General features: G+C 49.7%; 1 protein-coding gene and 1 long non-coding RNA gene across 3 annotated transcripts in view; one reads left to right on the top strand and one right to left on the bottom strand.

Annotated features, from left to right (window-relative positions):
* Positions 1 to 2,607: 2,607 nt before the first annotated feature.
* NR2F2 (nuclear receptor subfamily 2 group F member 2) lies at positions 2,608 to 17,616 on the bottom strand. Of its 2 annotated transcripts, none has more exons than XM_032391309.1 (3): positions 16,920 to 17,616; positions 8,549 to 9,076; positions 2,608 to 5,772 (listed from the first exon to the last, which is right to left on the bottom strand). In XM_032391309.1, exons 1-3 carry the CDS (start codon positions 16,960 to 16,962, stop codon positions 5,498 to 5,500), a joined length of 846 nt encoding a protein of 281 aa, XP_032247200.1. In that variant the 5' UTR covers positions 16,963 to 17,616; the 3' UTR covers positions 2,608 to 5,497. The 2 variants fall into 2 exon arrangements, with proteins under 2 accessions (XP_032247200.1, XP_032247199.1); XM_032391308.1 differs by lacking the exon at positions 16,920 to 17,616 and adding an exon at positions 10,673 to 11,746.
* LOC116623825 overlaps positions 16,148 to 19,047 on the top strand; it is a 38,602-nt gene continuing 35,702 nt past the window's right edge. Inside the window, exon 1 of the long non-coding RNA XR_004297768.1 lies at positions 16,148 to 16,305. This is a non-coding gene — a long non-coding RNA (uncharacterized LOC116623825). The remainder of the gene's footprint in view (positions 16,306 to 19,047) is intronic.

Raw genomic sequence — 19,047 nt, 5'->3', positions numbered from 1 at the left:
CAGCACCCCCCCAGGCCCTCTCTGCCTCAGGGGTCTCTCACCCCAGACTAAGATCCAGAGGCTGAAACCAGGCAGCCCATCTCTCACACCTTTCTCCCCCTTGGCCCTACCCCAGAGGCCCAATAGGCACCTCAGAGCTCGACGGAATGCCAGGCCTGCAAGACACGAGGGGGAAAAAAATAATAAAAGTTTTAATGACACAGATGCCATATTAAATGAGGCAGTTTTACAATTCACTTTGAATAGGACGCTAACTTATTACAAGTGTGTTATCAGAAGGACGATAAGATTTATAACTCCAAGAGTCAGCTTTTCGCCTTAATGACAATGGATGTTAAGGGGAGGAAATCTGTTCTCTATTAGAGAAGATGAGAGTCCCTTCCCTGTTTTCGGGCCCTTACAGATGGGTCCAGGAGAGCAGATACCAAGCCCCTTTGTGTCTCCTTATGAAAAATTATCTCTTTCCCCTTTGGCTATGAAAATGGGTCTCTTTGCTGGGTGAGCACCTCGCTCAGCTTTTGAGCTTGAGCTTGAGAGAGGGCAAAAGAGAGAGAGAGAGAAAGAGAGAGAGCGCGCGGACAGAGACAGGGATGGGGATGGAGGTGAGGGGGTGGGGGCGGTGCTCAGCCCTCCGGTTCACGCAGCAAAACTATTTCCCCGTCTTTCTTTGCCATACAAAAGATGGCTTTCCCCTAAACCAACACAGTAAGCAAACTTTAAAAAACTGGGGTCCTATTACAAACCAACGCCCAGCACTAACTGCTTTAAAATTACTGCATAATTAGATTTAGTTGAATTTCACCATTAATTAGGCAGCCGCACTGCAGGGAGCCTTTGAAATCTGAGAAAATGGGAAAAATCATCTGAAGCACGTTTTTTAAAACCCAACTTCAATAAATCTTGACGAGGCCCAGAATTCAGAGAGTACCTCGCTTCCCTCCCAGGCGGCTGAGGGTAGGGGTCTCCAGGCCCGGGCAGGGGCTGGAATTGGACATAACGGGCGATCCCCCCATCCGCTGAGAGCTCGGCCCGGGCCAATCCAATGTCTCTCCAGAGGCCCTCTGAAGACCCTCTCTGGGAGGCCAAGTCTGTCCCACGGCCGGCCTCGCCTGCTCAAACCTATTAAAGAAAGGGGATCCTCCGCTGCGGGCGCGCTCCTGCCAGGGACGCCATCCACGCAGGCTCACACATTTCTAGGGCCTGCGACCACCCGCCCGGAACCCGCTCTCGGCCGCTGCGCGCCCCCAGCCAGCCCTCCGCCCGGAAAGCCACGTTTGCTTTAACTTTGACAGACAAACAGCAAGTTCTGCCCACGCCCGGCGGGGTTCGCACCCCAGCCCCCCCCCCCCCCCCCCCCCCTCAGCTGGACCCGGCCGGCGCAAACCCCGGCGCAGCCCCTGCATTAATGAGCGCGAGCACTGACCAGGTCTGTAAATACTGGCCTCTCCCCCTCCCCCTATACCATTCAAACATTTAAGATGCTTTGAGGATACAGACTTTTGCTTTTTCTAATTTGGCTCCTGTTGGGAAGGGAGACATGAAATAAACTCTCCTAATTATATGGGTGGGGGGCGCAAAAGAGAAGGGGATACTGCGTTACCAGTATTTTCCCTGCGAATTCTGCTGCTTTAATTACAGAATAATCGAGGACCGCACTCACTCGCCAGCAAGAGTTTAAAAGAGGGTTTTCTGCCTGCAGATGGAATGGCCTTTAGCCGCCCCCCCTCTTTTTTTTTTTTTTTTTTTTTTTTTTTTTTTGTAACCAATGTGTTTTCTATTACCCGGCCCTGCCGTGCCTGGCAGCCCGGCGCTCGCCGTGCAATGGGAGACGCCATGTTGGCTCAGCTCATAGGACCAAGTCAAAAGCGAGCTTCGAGGCAGAGTTTCACACGCTCGAGCTCCCCCTGACCGCCCCCCGCCTCCGCCCCCCGCCTGTCGCCGCTTCGTGCACATCCAGGGAGTGCAGCTCCGCGCGCCCGGCACCCCGGACTTTCCGGGGGCGCTGGCGGAATTCCGCCGCACGTAAGTGGGGGGCGGGAGCTGGGGGGGGGCAAGCACTTTTCCGCAGCTGCTGCCAACTCCAGGCCCCCGTCCCTGCAAGCCGGCCGGATGCAAACGCGGCCGTCTCCGCGGAACCAGCCCCGGACGTCGCCCGCTAACTTTGAGCCCCAGCCTCTCGCGGCCCAGAAAGAACTAATGCTGAAAGGCCGAGGCAGGGCGACCGCGAGCCGAGCGAACGGACTACATTCCGCCCCCCCCTCCCCGCAACACACACCCCCAGCTCAGTCTTCCCCCAGGTTTGTTTGAAAGTGGCGAGAAGCAGCGATCGCCCCTCTCTCTCTCCTCGGACTATTGTTGCATTTCGCGTCTAACTGGGTTCTCTCACACCCCCGAGCGCTAAGAGGAGGGAGGAGGAGCGGGTTGGGAAAAGAAATAAAGCGAGCTCAGATAGATGGAAAAAAAAAAAAAAAAAAAAAAAAAAAAAAAACCAGCAAGGAAAAAGAGACACTTAAAGGGAAAGAGTCGCCATGTTTAGCAGCTTTTTTAAAGATCTCGTCAATTTCACACAGAACGCACTCGCTGGGTCCCAGCCCTCGTCTTTTGTCCAGTTCAGTTGCAGCAAAGATCTTTTGTTCTAACTCAGCGTGAAAAGAAAAACTTTCTTTAAATGCAATAAACTTAAACCAAACTCAAGACTCTAAACAGACCCTCCTCCGGCCACTCTAAACATATACAAGGGGTATTGTTTTAACCGTTTGAAAAATTTTGGGTCCTGTTTTTCTGCCTTGCAGACCCCAAGCTCATTGCTGAAACTCAGAGAAAGTGAGAGAGAGATTTCCAATGACTAGAACACATGCTTAAAGCATAATAAAACAGGGACTGTCTTTTGCTTTGAAAATCATAAATTATAATTTAATGCCAATAATAATTTACAACAAATGGCTGTTTACAATAAACTAACACAAAACAAACAAGGAAAAGGGCCTGTGTTTTACTTATTAGAGAAACTTCACACACTCACATGGATAGCACTTGCAAGAGGAGAAAATAAACAACCGACAAACCTCGAGCTAAAAGGTCAGCGATATTCTGCCCTAAGAACATACTTATATTTATGTATGTATATATCTACAGAAAGAAGCTGGGGGTCAGATGGAGGACTCTGCTCAGATGCACAAATCAGACAGATTTTTCTGGTCTACATGTATTGACTGGAACTGAGTATCAAAGTTTAATACACTTTACAAAATGATCCCTTTTCTTCCACCTCCCCTACCCACCCGCTTTTCAAATTAAACCACAACATAGTGAAGTATGGTGGTGGTGGGGGGGGTGCTGTAAAGCCTCAATAAGAACAAAATTGCAAGCTCCCACACACTGAGCTTCCTTCAAACCAGGAAAAGAGAAAGAGGAAAAAAAAAAAAACCTCCAAAACAAAATAGTTACTACTTCCAAATCAGCACACCCTGTAAAGTTTCCTTCCTTCTTTCTTTCTCTTCTTTTTCTTAATTTGGCTTCTAAGGACAAAGGATCCCAAGAGCAGTACAGATTGTATCTACACAATCCGAAATGTCAAAATGTCGATGTGTTTTTATGTACATAACTCCAGTGGAAAAGACTCCCTTGACCTGTGGTCATGCTCTCACAGAATGAACGTAAAGGGGGGAGGGGAAAGGCAGGCCAACGGCAAGTTATCATATATACACTAAAAACAGACCCTTCAGCGCTCTAAACTATATCACTGAATTTGAAATCCTCTCAACAACCAAGCTAGATGAGAACCACAGAGTATTTTTAAAAATCACACCTACTTAAGAAAAAACTCACTGCAAACAACTGCCCTCTATTTACAATGCTGTGATTAGCTTGCTAGAACTGTCTTTTGCTTAACTGTCAGAAATGTACAAAACAGTATTTTTTTCTGATCATAAAATAGATACTGATCTCAAGATTTCTAATACTTTCCACAATACCTTCCCTAAGCAGGCACTTAAGTGTGACAAATATAAGGGCCTTTTTTTTTTTCCTGGAAAATCCATTTTTAATTAAAAGGAGGATTAGGTGAATGGGGGTGGTTTACTATATCAGTATGGCACTTCCTAAACCATAGATAAACCATTAACTTCAGCTTCTCCCCCCCCCCCACACACACCCAAATTAAACAGGCAAATACACTAGTCCACCTTTGAACAAACTGACTGAGGGGAGTAAACAAATGGACCCCCGGCCTGGCTCAGCGAGAGCTCACAGGGGCTCTTCTGGATGAGAAAGACAGTGAGTGGGGACAGCCAAGCAGATTTCAGATATCAAATAATATTTTAATTTCTGAATACTTTCAATTTTCCTTGGAATATAACACACAAAGACTCGACCAAACAGTTCAGTTATTATAACTTTTACAGTATACAGAAATGTTGCACTTAAAAAAAAACCTTCAGTTTTTTTAAAAACACAAACTGTAAACTCTAAGATACTGAATCAATCACGTTACCTATAAGTGCCAACAGTGTTATTTTGTCATGCTGATTTCAATGGTATTTTTTTAAAAAGGGAAAATATCAACAATTATAATACAAAGGGTTTGCAAATATACAAACAGATATAGGATTTTCGTAACAATTCAAGAACTAAGCGGGACCCAATTCAAATTACAAAAGTTCACTTTTTATTCAAAACCTCAGCATGTGTCTTGGACACATTCCTTGGCTGCCAATAAATTCCACAGTTCATTCTCTTTCTTAAAATATTTTTAAAAAGCTAGGTTTGTCATGGTGTCTTTTTGGGGGGAGGGCAGGGTTGGGGAAGTTAAGTGTTGTATGTGGTTCCTCCAGTTTCAGATTAAGAGTGCTCAACTTCACCTAAAATTTTTGGTCACCACTTGTAAGTGCGTTTCCACCATCTTTGAGTTGCCTTTTAAAGTTTTATGTCTTCCTATGATATTTTCATGGACTCAGTTTTAATTCTTGCAGAACATATATTTTAAGGATTACACAGTTTTTAAGAAGCCAAGATTATATCAAAACTTATTATAGAACCACAGAATAAACTGGTTTGGAACCAGAAAAGTACAAAAAAGAACAGCTAGAGGTACATAGACACAGGACAATTAATAATTTGGAAAAAAAAAAGACTTACTTTCTCCATTCTGCTAATTTTCTCCCAATCTCCTTAAATGCACTTTTAGCAATATTTTTCAAAAATTTACCAAAAAAAGAAAAAGACTAATTTCCTTTTTATACAAAAATGATAAGTAGCAAGTTGTTCTGACCGACACAGGAGTTTTTTTTTTTTTTAATGCATTCTGTAAAAGTTCATTTGACAGTCTTTTTTTTTTTTTGAAATTCACAGTCCATTAAATTCTTCCCCTCTCTTCTTTTAGCAAACTTGTAACATCCTTTTATATCCTTTCTTAACAGAAGGAATTTAAGCAAACAAACCAGTCTTTTGCCTTTTCTTTCTCTCTGTTTCACTCCCCCTTCTTATTTTGATTTATTATTTATTGAATTGCCATATACGGCCAGTTAAAACTGCTGCCGGACAGTAACATATCCCGGATGAGGGTTTCGATGGGGGTTTTACCTACCAAACGGACGAAAAACAATTGCTCTATGACTGAGGAGGAGACCGTGCGGAGGGAAGGGAGGCGAAGCAAAAGCTTTCCGAATCGCGTTGGTTGGTTGGGGTACTGGCTCCTAACATATTCTTCCAAAGCACACTGGGACTTTTCCTGCAAGCTTTCCACATGGGCTACATCAGAGAGACCACAGGCATCTGGAAGAAAGTTAAAAAAAAAAAAAAAAAAGAAGAAGAAGGAGGAGGAGGAGGAGGAGGAGGAGAAGAAGAAGAATTCAGTCATCAGATTAAGAGGTTTGAAATGGGTCACATGAGGTGTGTGTACAGGGCTCGGTCAAACTGCCCCAACCGGAGTTGAAGCAAGTGCCTCTCTGTACTGAAAACTTGGGCGGAGGGGAGCTGGCTGGGGGGCGGGGAGGGGGGAAGGAGAGCACGAGATGATCCTGGGGTATTTGCTTTAAAGTCAAACACAGCTCTGAGCACTGCAGGCTTTCACTGTCCCAGTCCTCAGACTTGGGCACTGGGAGGCCCAAGCCAAGTGCATTGGGTGAAATCTGGCTCAAGTCAGTAAACAGACAGACAAACAGATGAAACCAAAACTGCCAGGGCTCCTCCCCCTCCTCCTCTGTAAATAATAGTTTGGCTTATAATTATATGGGGGGGGGGAGGGCAACAACCTGGCCCAGCCTCTAGTAATGGCGTCCACGACCCAGCCTCAGATTCTCCCCAAAGAGGGCGACTCATTTTTCTCCAGTCTTTGAAACTGATTTAAGTGGCCCTTTAAAACTGATCTTGTCAGTACAGCCCTATTGAAGGGCAGCCATGCAAACTGTGATCTCTCTGTTCATTTGAGCTGTTTCTTTTCCCCCTTTTCTTCTCTCTCCCTTTTTCTCGTACCCCCCTTTATGTATTTATTTATTTATTTTTTAAAAAAACCCAGGTCCCTCCAAGAAGAAACCCCTCCCTGTTATCTTCAGGAAAACACTTTTCTCTTTCGGATATGGGAAAAATACAATAAGTGCCTTTGAAAAGAGAGGCTTCTCAGTGAAGGCAGTGCAGGTTGTGACCTGACCTTTTTGGGTTCCCCAGACAAGACTGGGGCTACACATGCATATTGTGCATCCTTAAAACAGCCGCCACTGCCTCCAGCCCAAGAGCCAGAACACACATGCAATTTCCTCGTGTGTGTATCTAGGACTCCGCATGTAAAGAATGCATAGGTGTCTGTGGTCAGGAATTAAAAGATCTGTTTGCATAGGACTCCCTCCCTCTGCATTGGTACACTGTGTGTCTCCCTATGAATCAGATAAGAGGGACCTTTATCTCTTTGTGAGGCGATTTGCATTCTCCACACAGGCCTCTACATTTTGCAAATAGTAATAAATTAAACTGTTACGACAGTATCAGGCATTTCTTTCCTTGAAAGACCAAGGGTAAGGCTAAGAGCTAACAATGATAGCGAGAAATTAACAACACCCCCATCATCTGGGATGTTGGGCTGGGTGTAGCAGGGTTGTGGGATGGAGGTGAAGGTGGCTGTGGGGTAGGGGAATATCCTGCCTGTACATTTGCATCAGGCAAATGTTCTAGTTATGACAGTTCCCCTGAGAAAAATACTCCAGATCCAAGCCTCTCTCCATACAGCTCTTCCTTGCCCAGACACTGCCCTTTAATTGATTACCTAAGGACTTTCAAAGGCAGAATTTGGGGTGGCTGTTGGGGGGGGGTTATGTGTGAAAAACAGCAACGTATAACAGACAGTGGGTTAAGGACTCAGAACCTGCAATCGATTGAGCTAATGATTGGGGTCCCCAGATTTCCTTCAAACAATAAAGAAGAGATTGTGGGTCTTTTTGTCTGCCACAGGAACTACTCAGCTCTCCTAATGTCCGGATTACAAGCTGTGGAAACTGCAGTTTCTAGGGTCCAAGCCCTACCAACATCCAAATGTTTGTTATTCTGAATTAGGAACCCCTCTCCCCTCTCAGGCATGACAAAGGGATCAGCTGACAACTTAGACCAAGAGTGTGGAGGGGGTGATTTCCACCCACTTGGGATAGGCTGAACTCAGCCTGGAGGCAGCCAAAAGGCTCAGGTGTGGCCCAAAGTGGAAAGCCGGACACCTTCAAAAATCATTTGGCCTCAAGAGTTAATTAATATTAGATCTATTACTCACACAGGTTAAACTACATACAAACTAATTAGATTTCATAATGCAGTCAGTGATGGTTTTATATCTCTGGCAACATGCATATCCAGCCCAAGTTGGCATACACTTTGGGTTGTTCGAAAATTGCCTTAAGTGTTTGCCTGGGCAGAGGAAGCAGGAGGCCAGAGTCTTCCACCCCTTGCACACATTCTGAACAGTTATGATGGCCCCTTTCTTCCTCTTGCCCCTTCCTGACAACTCTTCCTCCTCTCCTGGCAGGTCTGCACTGTTTTAATAAGAATAGGGTTTAGAAAATTGCTGCCCTCGGGTTGGATTTGCCTGGAGCTCCAACTCCTACTGGGTTAGCAGACAAACTTTTCCCCTGCAGGGGCAAACTTTCCCCTGCAGAGAGGATGCCAGGACAGCACCAGTGCTCAGAGGCATCTCCTGGAGGCTCAGCCAGGGTGACAGAGAGAGAGCCATGGGGTAGGGGAGACTGCACAGGCTCAGCTTGCCCAGAAGGCCGGGGCTGAGGGAGGGAGCAGGGACATGCATCCCAGTCTGGCAGGCCCCAGAGGCTTTCCCATGGCCCATTTTTCGAGCTCGTGTCTGAAGCAACCTTCCTGAAGTCCACCCTTCCTCTCTAGTCCCCTGGACGGGCCTGGAGAGGCCCAGCACCTATACAAAGTTCCCACTCCAAGTTTGCACTCAACAGTTTGGCCTTTCAAGGGGGAGGCTGGGCTCACTCTGGGGACTCCCAAGTTCTCGGGGCCCTAACTCTGAGCTAGGAGTCCTTGGGCAGGAGAGGGCAGGGCTCCTTCCTACCTGAGGTGAACAGGACTATGGCCTTGAGACAGCTGTACTCGGCGGAGTCAACGTGCAGCGCTTTGAGCTTCTCCACTTGCTCTTGGAAGATCCGTATGTGGTCCATAAAGGCGACCACTCGGTCGGCGGACATGGGTGAGGCGTGTAGGCCGGCGGCGGCCAGGAGCGGGGCGACGTGGAGGGGCATGGAGCACTGTGCTGCATTCAGCACGAACAGCTCGCTCCAGGTGAGGCGAAGCAGGGCCACCTGGTCGGTGATCTGCAGGTCAGGGAAGAAGGGGATGTTCCGGGCCCACTCGACGGCGCTGAAGAGCATCCGCGCGGCCAGTTCGCAAATGTTCTCGATGCCCATGATGTTGTTGGGCTGCATGCACTGGCTGCCGAAGCGCGACGTGGGATAGGGCTCGGCGCGCAGCAGCAGCGAAATATATCCGGACAGGTACGAGTGGCAGTTGAGAGGGTCCCCGTTGGTCAGCGCAAACTGCCCGTGGGTTGGCTGGGTGGGCGGCATCCTGCCCCTCTGCACCGCTGCGGGGAGGAAAGGAGACACCCCGCAGTTAATGACCAGCCTCATTCCCCAGCTCCCCCGGCAGGGTCTGCCCCAGCCCGACCCCCACCTGACCCAGACCCCGCGCCGCGCCGGAATGGGCAGGCCTGCCCCTCTCACCAGCGCGCCAGGGCCACAGACCTGGAAGTCGCCGGGAGCCCGGCAGCACTCCCCTCAAGCCACCACCCAGGCAGGCTCTGGCGGCCTGAGCCGCACACTTGCCTCCGAGGCCCGCCCGGGGCTGGGCCGCCGAGGACCCAGAATTGACCAGTTTGCCTCGGGGTCCCCGGCACTGTGGGCGGGATGTAGCATTCTGGGGGCATCTTTCTTCTTTACTGCTAAACAGCTGATATTTCTTATTGATTGGAGGAGAGGGAGCGGGAGGGGCGAGCCTGGGGGGGAGGGTGAGACGCTTTTGCAAAAGACACAAGGGTTCACCCCAGACGGCCTGCGGCCACCCCGGAACAACTCTCCCCCAAACCCCGCAGCCCCAGCCCCAGCCCGGCGGGGAACCCCCCGGTGAGAGACGAGCGGAAAGCCGAGGTCTGGCGGCAGCCTAATCAGTGTGCGCGAAGAAAGAGAGACGGAGGGAGAGGGCGGAGAGAGAGGCCGGCCGAGGCGAGAGGAAGCCGGGGAGAGGCGGGGAGCAGGCGGCCGGCGCCGGCGCAGCCCGGGTAGGGCCCGAGAGGGCCGGGGAAAGCTGGCGAGGCTCGGGCTCGGGCTGTTATCTGACGCCGGACCGGGAGAGTCGCTCTCGCAGAAACACAAAGAAAGCCCGGCGTTCGCTCGCCCTAGCCCGGAGCCCGCGCCCGGCGCCGAGCGCGCCATTGGCCGAGCACGGCTCGCGGCGCTCGGCGAATTTTATATCACAAAGACCCAACTCGCGCAGAGCGAAAGCAGCCGCCGAGGGCCCCTCGCCCACCCTTCCCTGCTCCCTATCGCGCTCTCCTCCTTTCAAAAGTGAAAGGAAAAAAGAAAACAGAGGTATTTTTTTTTTTTTTTAGCAGAATGTTAATCCACGGAGGGTCACATGAGCGCTGCCCGGGCAGCAGCGTTAATACGGCGAAGTGCATAAAATTGCCATTTGTAATTTGAACCTCCTGTACGAAAGTACAATCTCAGGTTGTTTTTTTTTTTTTTTTTTTTTTTTGAGAGGGGGGGGGGGGGGGAGGGGGGGGGGGAGGAGGGACATATGTTGAACATGCAGGAAAAACAAGGGGAGAGAGAGAGAGAGAAATCGAGAGGAAAGGCAAAGAAGTAAACCAGGCTTTAAAACAACAACAGACAACACCCCATCCCTCGCAGAAAGGCGAACTCGAATGAACTCGCAATCAATGCAAAGAAAATGAAACAGCCCGAAGAGAAAGTAGAGGAGGAAATCAGTCGGCCAAAGCATGCGGATTTGGGGGTCTGGGTTCCAGTGCAGAACTTGCTTCTAGTATAAAACCCCTTTCAGCTGCAACACGAAGAGAAGAGCTTGGGGCTTCTGCGTCCTTACCCAGAGCAGGCTAGCCAAACGCACCCAGGGCCCCGGGACCCCAGGCGAGGGGGGGGGGGGGGAAATGAGAGGCCGATACCTTCCCGTCTCATGCCCACTTTGAGGCACTTTTTGAGGCGGCAGTACTGGCACTGGTTGCGGTGGTGCTGGTCGATGGGACAGTTCCGGTTGGCGCGGCACGTGTAGCTCAGGTTCCTCCGCACGCTGCGCTTGAAGAAGCTCTTGCAGCCCTCGCACGTGAACTGGCCGTAGTGCTTGCCGCTCGACTTGTCCCCGCACACCACGCACTCGATGTGCTGCTGCTGCTGCTGCTTGTCGCCGCCCGGGCCGCCGGGGCCGCCCTGGCCACCGGCCGCCGTCTGGGCCGGCGTGCTGGCCGGGCCCCCTTGGCCCGGCGTCTGTGGCGTGTGCGGGGCGCCGGGCGGCGGGCCGGGCACAGGCGGCGCCTGCGAGGCCTGGCTGCCCTGCGAGCCGGGCACCTCGTCCTGGGGGTCGCGCCACGTGCTGACTACCATTGCCATATCTATGGGGGCCGCGTCCGGACTTCCTGCTCCCCTGGCTGCGGGCGGCGGCGGCTCCCGGTCTCGGGCTCCGGCGCGCCGCCTTTTGTGTGTGCGAGGGTGCGAGAGGGCGCGGGAGGGCGCCCCGGGTGGCTCGGGGGCTGGTTGGTTGAGGTTGATTAGTTTTTCCTTTTTTGTTTCTGCTTTTGCAAAGTTTTGTCGATTGCTTGTCTGGCCCGGTGTGTTTGTTTTGTTTGTTTCCCTCGGCTCAGCTTTGTTGCTTTCGGGGGGCTTTCCGCCCGGAGGGGAGGGGAAGGGGCCAGGGGAGAGAGAGTGGGAGCAGAACGTGGAGAGAGAGGGAGGGGAGGGAGAGCTGCAAGTCGATTGTCTGGCTTCAAGACAGAAGTAGGAGGCAAAAAAAAAAAAAAAAAATCTCTCCAAAGATCTCGCTCGCTCTCACTCTCTCCCTCCCTCTCTCGTTCACTCTCTCGCTCTCAGAGCTGGTGTGCCGAGGAGTTGGAGTAGGAGGAGGAAGAGGAGGAGGAAGAGGAGGAGGAGGAGAGGCGACTGTCCGGGGGCCAAGTCCAGGGCAGCCCACAGTCAGCCATTCAGGAAAGCCATCGAAATCAGGAGGACTGGGAGAGCGGAGGCGCCGGTCGCGGGCGCGCCCAGAGAGCCGGGCAGGCCGGGGCGGAGGCCGGCGGCCCGCGGAGTGGCCGGAGCGCTGCCCGGGTCCGGGGGAATCAGCATGAAAGTGGTCCGCGTCGGGCGCTGCGCGGCGTCGTCCTGGCGCTGGGCCGCCGCCGCCGCCTGCCACGGGCGCCCGGCGCGCGCCTCGCTCGCTCCGGCCGCCGCCGCCCGCCTTCGCCGGATGGAGGCCGCTCGCCGCTCCCTGCGGGCCGCCCGGGCCGCCGCCGCCGCAGGAGCCGCCGCCGCCGCCGCCGAAGCCGCCGGGTCGGGCCCGGAGCCGCCGCGTCTAGCGCCGCCGCCGCCGCTGAAGCCGCTGCTGCCGCTGCTGCCGCCGCCGGAGCCGCTGCTGCTGCTGCTGCCGCCGCCGCCTCACACACATAGGGAAAGAGTCAACTCGCCGGCGGCGGGGGAGAAATGATAAAAGAGAGAGAGGAGGGCAGATCACCACCTAGAAGCACATCCTTCGTGCGCAGAGGGGGGAGAAAAAGACGGAGAGAAAGAATGAAAGAAGGGAAAAAAGGCAGCACGGCACCCGGAGAAAGGAGGCAACTCGGGGAGAGGAGGAGGAGGAGAAGAAAACACACACGCGCGCACGCACACACACACCGCGGAGAGAAAAGAACAGAGAATCAAAGTGATCAAATATGCTAAAAAGGGGGGCGCGGGAGGGAATGCGATTTATAGGCGCCGGGGCTGGCAGAAGTGGCTTCTCCGCGATCAGCTCACTGAGCTCTCTATATAGTGAACTTTGACACGACTGCTGCAACTTAGCGCACGTTGCCATGGTGACGGCGCGCCTTATAAGGCAGCAGCCGGGGTTGGCCTGGCCAGGCGCGCGCGCGCCGCCCCCTCGTCGTCATTGGCCGGAGCGCGGCGGCCCCGCCATGGCGGCCGCGGGCTCAGCCCGGTCCTAGCGCGAGCGTCGTCGCGGCCGCGGCGCGGGGAGCGCGGGGGGCCAAGGGGGGCGGGGAGGGGGCGGCCGCGCCGCCACCACCGCCAGGCGGGGGATGGGCCCGGGCCGGCCCCGGGCACGCGGCCCCCGAGCTCTCCGCACCCCGCACCGGAGGTTTCCGCCCCAGCGGGGAGAGGAGCGCGGCGCGCACACACAACGCCTCTTAAAGGCTCCGCGAGAGGCTTTGGATGGAATCGAGGACTTCGCCTCCCGCAACTTAGCGATGCCACGAAATCCGCCGCTCGCGCACCACCCGGGACTCCAGGCGCATCTTTGTGCCCACAATGCCAGAGAAAGAGAAAAGTTCCCCGGTTTCTTTGCAGAGGGGTAATGGGTGGGGGGGGGCAGGAAGGTGCCGCGAGCCGAGCTTGGAGGCATTTACCAATCGAAAGATTTGGTCAAATCCGGGTGATGGTGAACCCTTCTCTTTATCAACTCTGATCACTTGCTTGGTTTTGAGGCTTATTTCTTTTTTCCCTTGTCGAGGAAAAAAAAAGTCGTTTAGCGTCTATCTTTTCCTTGTAGGGTTAACATTTCACAGGTATGTGGCCTGACATTTTAATTGCTCAAATAAAGCTTCTCGGATGCTGAGAAGCCCAAGTAGACTTCATCTCATTGTCATGACGCAATTAAAATCAATTTTCCTCAACTTTATCCTCTCTCATTAGTTATAGCTAACTCACAAGCCAACGTCCTGCCACACACCCAATCGTGGAGAGAGGTGAATAGACCGTTCTGCCCGCTGATGGACAAGCGGAAGCAGCCTGCCAACCTCCCCTGTGCATACCCTCTGTACACACATGTAAGCGCACATGTATCAGATGCACATTTGTCAATGTACACAGACAAAGACTTCAGCGACTGTGCTTCTAGGTCATGGACCAGTTGAGTACGAACTTCATTGTTCCTCAAGTTCCTTTTAAGCATCCATATAGTCACTAAAACACAACCAGAAATTCTGCTCCAAATTGGGAATAATACCAAGTACAACTCACAAAAACCACACACAAGCCATAGTCTATCTCAAGAGATTCACTGCAATAAGAACAACTTCATAGCCTGTGCCATTCTGCTCAATGTGCTAAAATCATCAACATGGATGTGTCTCTGAATTCCAGGGTGTTTGGTTTTAAACATCAAACATCTAGAATTGCCCCCACAGAATACACTATATTTCAACGCAGTAACCTTTCGGTTTGATTATGAGAAGTTAGTGAATTGTGATTATTCAACATTTATGGAACAAAATTTTGACGCCATCATACACATTTTTGCACCGAGAAAAGCTGTAAACTGGTAAGCCAACCAGGTTTATGAACAATTAAAATATTTGACATAAAACACGCTAAGCTTCAGGAAACATGGACACATAAAGGGTAAATTAATGACCACAGGAAAGCATCCTTGATAGTTCAAAAAAATCGACGAGATGAAAGATTTTTAAAAAACCATAAACCAGACATATAATTGACCTGTGCTGGTGTGCACTTTGCATTCAGTACCCTTTACACACAGGCAGAATACAAGGTAGGTACTAAGTGAAGATGTAGACAGACAGGGGCTGGTTTTTAGGGAAGGAGGAACCCCCCCCCCTTACACTTCATTCCTGAAAGCTTCTTAGCCCTCACCCCTTTTCCGCTGAAATCACGTATTTCACTAAAGCTGCAGGTGCTGGGATTATTTGAAAGTTGTAAAAAAAAAAAAAAAAAAACCCACAACCCAACTATAGTGGACACTGAACTATCATAAACCTGGTGTGTAATGAGATTGCCACAGAGAGAAGGCAGGCTGAGAATTTCAGGTTGATTAGAGACACAATATAACTTTCTTTTAAAGAGGACAGAAGGATGGAAAAGAAATCATTTCAGAGAAGGTTTTTTTTTTTTTTTCCTTGCCTTTCAACCCCTATGATTCAAGGGATTGCCTAATGCTACAAATGTCAGTAGATTAGGGGCAAACTCAACAGAGATGTGGCGGGACTGTGTTGAAATAGGAAATCTAATGGGCATACCCATCTCAATTTCATAGAAGATGGGAATAATTGATTCTAGGGAAATCTTAATCTCGCCTCTTGAGTGCAGACACTTCCAAAGTAAGATCACCTTCTACAGACATGAAGTGGGAAATTTTTGAGGAGGAAGAGCCTCCACAGTACACTTAGAGATTTTTGGTATTTGAAGTGCGCTCTGATGGTCTCAGATTTAAAATGAAGAATTTCCCAATCTCTTACAGAACTGAAGCCTGCTAAAGCACACGACCACAGGGCTGCCATGAAAGTCAGAGGTGTTTCACTCTGCATTTTAGGATTCATTCAGTTATGGGATGCTATCAAAAAAATCCAAATAAATAAATAAATAAATAAATGACCCTATCAATTATAGTTAATTTTACTGCAGAGAAGAAGAGAAAGGACTGCAGACTGAGAAAAAAAAAAAAAAAAAAGAGGGGAAAATATTTTAAAATGTCTTCTTCAGAGATGCTCATTTCCCTTGAATAAACAGCTTTAAGACTAACAGATAAATATCAATATGTCGTTACTGTTAAAAAAAAAATCCAGCCCAGTCTTTTATTGTAGATGTAAATTTATTTTAATGAGAGGAATGGCAAGCTTTAATTTAGCTGGAGAAAGTTGGAAAAACATTTGTTTTACTCTGGTGAAAAAAAAAAAGAAAAAAGAAAAGTAAACCCACCCAGGAATATGATTTTCTTGCAGAAAGTGGCCTGATGGCTGTAATTCTCCCCAAATTAAATCACAATATGAATACAGACCCCAGCAAATGCCGAGTTTAACTCTGAACTCAGTAGAAACCAGTTCTGTCCACCAGGATTCATTGAATTCCTCCTTTCCCTCAATCTAGTCTGTGTGTGTTTTTCTCTTCCACCACACTGGAGCTCCATGAATAGGGAAAGGGGCTTCCATTGTGTCCCTCTGAACTTCCAAGTCAATGCAATTTTTAACCACTGGCTTGTGGTACTTTGAAAATCACCAGGGGCTGTCAGAGTTGGGTCCTCTGAAAAATTTACAGTGCTAAATCAGAGCATATGCTGGGAGGGAAAAAATTGCTTAAGACTGGAGCAAGTACAGTATCTGTCTGCCCCCTAGTGTAAGAGTCCTCGCTGCCTAAAATTCAACTTTAAAAGAAAAGGAGCTCTTAAAGGGAAACGACTTTGAGCTCACGTAGGCATAGGAGAATGAAACTTCTGTACATTTTAATCTGAATAATTCTTCAGGATTTAAAATTAATTGGCTCTAGCTTGGTTGGACCGGACTCAGATCTCGCCACCTCTGCGTTTCCCGAGTCACTGGCGGAGAGGTGATGGTTTTTTTTTTTTTTTTTTTTTCCCCTTGAACTGGGTTTATGTGCGTCCCCCTCACCCCCTCCTCTCTTTTTCTTTCTCTGTCTCTGTCGTCTCTCTCGCTGGCTTTTTAAAAATGAGGAACCGTTCCTTGAACGTTCTGGACAGAGCACAGAATTGCTTCTTAAGTCAGCCCGACGCGGTTGCAATAGACAGCAAAAAGGTAAACGTTTGCCTGAAATCCGCACGCCAGCTCCACCACCCCGCCCGATGGTGAGTACCCTTCTCGTCGCGATTCTCCTCTTAGCTTTAACCGAGCGCTCGCCTCCCCGAGCCGCGGCCGAGGGCGCCGGGCAGAGCTTTCCTCCCTCCCTGCCTGGCTGGCTGTCAGTTGCACAAGGTTGCAAAATGAAGCGCAGAGGCAAATCGAACAGTAAATTCTGATACTTAGTGCGAGCCTCGCAGCTCCTTTGCTAGAAAACCGAGTCGTCTGTTGCTTGGAAAAAAAAAAAAAAGCACCCTTATAGGACTGGCTTTTAGTTTTGCTCTATCGAAGGAAATGAGTTTGAGGAGACAGGACGAGGAGATGGGGAGGCACCGCAGTCTTTACGCTTCGGTTTAATCATATTTTGGCAGCTTTGCAATTGTATTTTCCCCCTCTTCCTCCCTCCACCACCTCTCCTATCACACACATGTAATAAAATATGGCAATGCATTGAATTGACTGCCCCCCCTCCCCAAACCTCTGAAACCACAGTCCTAGGCATTTCATACACGTTAGCAAACCGATATTTTGAAAAGCCCCAAGTCATCCCCAGCCCCACACAGCACAAGGAGAAAAGTGAGAAAGGAGAGAGAGAGAAAAAAAATACTGTAAGTAAACATACCAAAACCATATTTGCCTTGTTCAAGGTCCCAAACCGCTTGCATCTTCCTTCTAAACTGGAATAACTCTCCTTTAGTTTGGCGGGTGAAATAAACGCTTTGTTGGCCCCCTGAAAAGATGTGTCTTTGATAATTAAAGAGAATCTCCTCCTCGGTGTTTATCTAAGCGATTGTGCAAACTGATAAAAAGTAGGCACTAGCCTGCAGGGAAAAAGAGGAAAGGTGAAGGGAGAAATCTTCCACCTCAAGGAAGTGCTTCCCCATGTATTAGGCGTTCTCAGCCTTGGAAAACCCTGCACACTAACTTTAGAGAGACGAGGTTTCAGGGAGCTTTGTACATAGCTGCTGAGGAATGCAAGCCTCGCCTTTAAGAAAAAAACCCCCAAACCGTAGGTAGGAGATGTCTGGAGTGATCCTTGTCTCTCATCTCATTCCTTAGAAGGAAGAGTGCGTTGTTACACCTTGTTTGGGGCTGGAAAGACGAGACTTTAAAAACACCCGTCCAATTGAAAAAAATCTCCCAACTTAATGAGTTTAGTCGGAGGCTGGAGCAAACGGCTCAGCCTCAGCAGAAAACCGCCAACAACTATAGGCGATATTGCAAAGCAAGACGACCCGAGGCACAGCCAAATTCCACTGTTTGGGGTCGAGAGGGATGGAGGCTAATCCTAAAGCAAGTTGGAAAAAAACAGAGGTGGGAGAGGAGGGGGAAAAAGCAGCAGCCTAACAGACTGGCAGACAGGCTCCCCTCACCCTGGATCAAAGATAGAACTTGAAACAGGAGGGCAACATTTTTCCTAGGAATCCGTTGGAATCCTCATTTTTCTACTTTTAACTCGTGTCCCCCCAAGTGATTTTTCCCTCTCCCCTGCAGATGCCCCCCCTTTCCAGTCCCCATTCTAGAACTTTCCTGAGGAGGAAACCTATTTCTTTTGGGGGGAGGGGTTCCCAATTTCAAGTCTTCAAATAATGAATGCTTAATTAGCCCCCTCCCTTCACCCACCCTCCCAAATGAAAAAAGGAAGCAGGAATACAGTAACTAGACAAAATTGAGAATAAACTATGTTGCCTCTTGCAGTTTTAATACAGTTTTAACTAATGGATTTTTTTGTTTTAATAGAAGAATAATGGGGAAACACGGATCTTTTATTTTAGGAAACTGTTATGGTAAGATGTATGTCAGACTTGACAAATGGAACTAACGCTCTTCGGCTGCTTCTTGTCCTTGTCTTAAACAGGAATTAAGTTAAACACAGTGCTGAATGTTAATTACATGTTTACTGGCTAATGAAAATTACAAATGGTTTTGCCACCTCAAACAATGATGAAAACTCTGAAGACACTGTAATTATATACTTTGAGGGAAATAACTCAGAATATTGATCATAAGAAGTGTAAATCTTTTTTTAACTATTCATTAATACCATAAATATGGGCTACAGAAGTTTTTCCTTGTGGTTTGTCTCATCAGTTATATTGAGTGGATGGATGGTGAGGCTTCTCTGGGGAGGTGGTGAACTCATTCTCTTATAGAAGGAGGCCACTTGTGTAACTGGGGTGGGGTGCCACCTCCCTTCCGCCCCCGCCCCCTTTAACCCCGGCAGGAGGTCGAGGGATAGTTCAACAGGGGGGCTGGGCTCGGGCAGGTGAAGGTGATCACTGCCCAGCCTCTCTCCTCCCCTGCCCTCCTCTCTCCTCTTCTCCCTCCTCCCTTCCCTGCCAGGTCTGATCGATGACCGCCTTCCCCAGCCTGGGCGCCTGTCGGATAACCTGGCATTCGGGTTCCTTATGGAGGACAACTCACCGCAACCCAGCGACGCTGCCCTGACAACTTAAGTTCCTTCCTTCAGAGGTGGCTAGGGCAGTTCATTGCAAGAGAAGAAGAAGAAGAAGAAAAAAAAAAAAAAAAAAAGTTGAGGTGGAGGGGGTTATTGGGTAAGGTGGCTCAGGCGGCGGAACCAGAACCGGTTTCCCTGGGCTGGGAGTAGAGAAGTGTTTTTTTTTTTTTGGGGGGGTCTTGTTTTAACTTTGGCCTGAGTTGTAACTCTGCACTCTGCACCGTGGCAGTCACTCCGATCTTGGGGGTCAAAGGTGAGGGCTGCACTAACCCTAAAAGGCTTGTCTGGCCTG

The sequence above is a fragment of the Phoca vitulina genome, unplaced genomic scaffold (genome assembly GCF_004348235.1).
Source record: "Phoca vitulina isolate PV1807 unplaced genomic scaffold, GSC_HSeal_1.0 scaffold61, whole genome shotgun sequence".
Lineage (NCBI taxonomy): Eukaryota > Metazoa > Chordata > Mammalia > Carnivora > Phocidae > Phoca > Phoca vitulina.
Note: the sequence above shows the minus strand (reverse complement) of the source record. Positions and strands in the feature narration are given on the sequence as shown.

What these genes read in the sequence shown, in the direction of transcription:
- NR2F2 (XM_032391308.1), bottom strand. Translation starts at nt 11,114, where the DNA reads ATGGCAATGGTAGTCAGCACGTGGCGCGACCCCCAGGACGAGGTGCCC. An exon ending in AGTGGGCATGAGACGGGAAG is followed by an intron (nt 9,077 to 10,672) that starts GTATCGGCCTCT and finishes TCCTCCCCGCAG; the next exon opens with CGGTGCAGAGGGGCAGGATG. An exon ending in CATAGTCCTGTTCACCTCAG is followed by an intron (nt 5,773 to 8,548) that starts GTAGGAAGGAGC and finishes ACTTTCTTCCAG; the next exon opens with ATGCCTGTGGTCTCTCTGAT.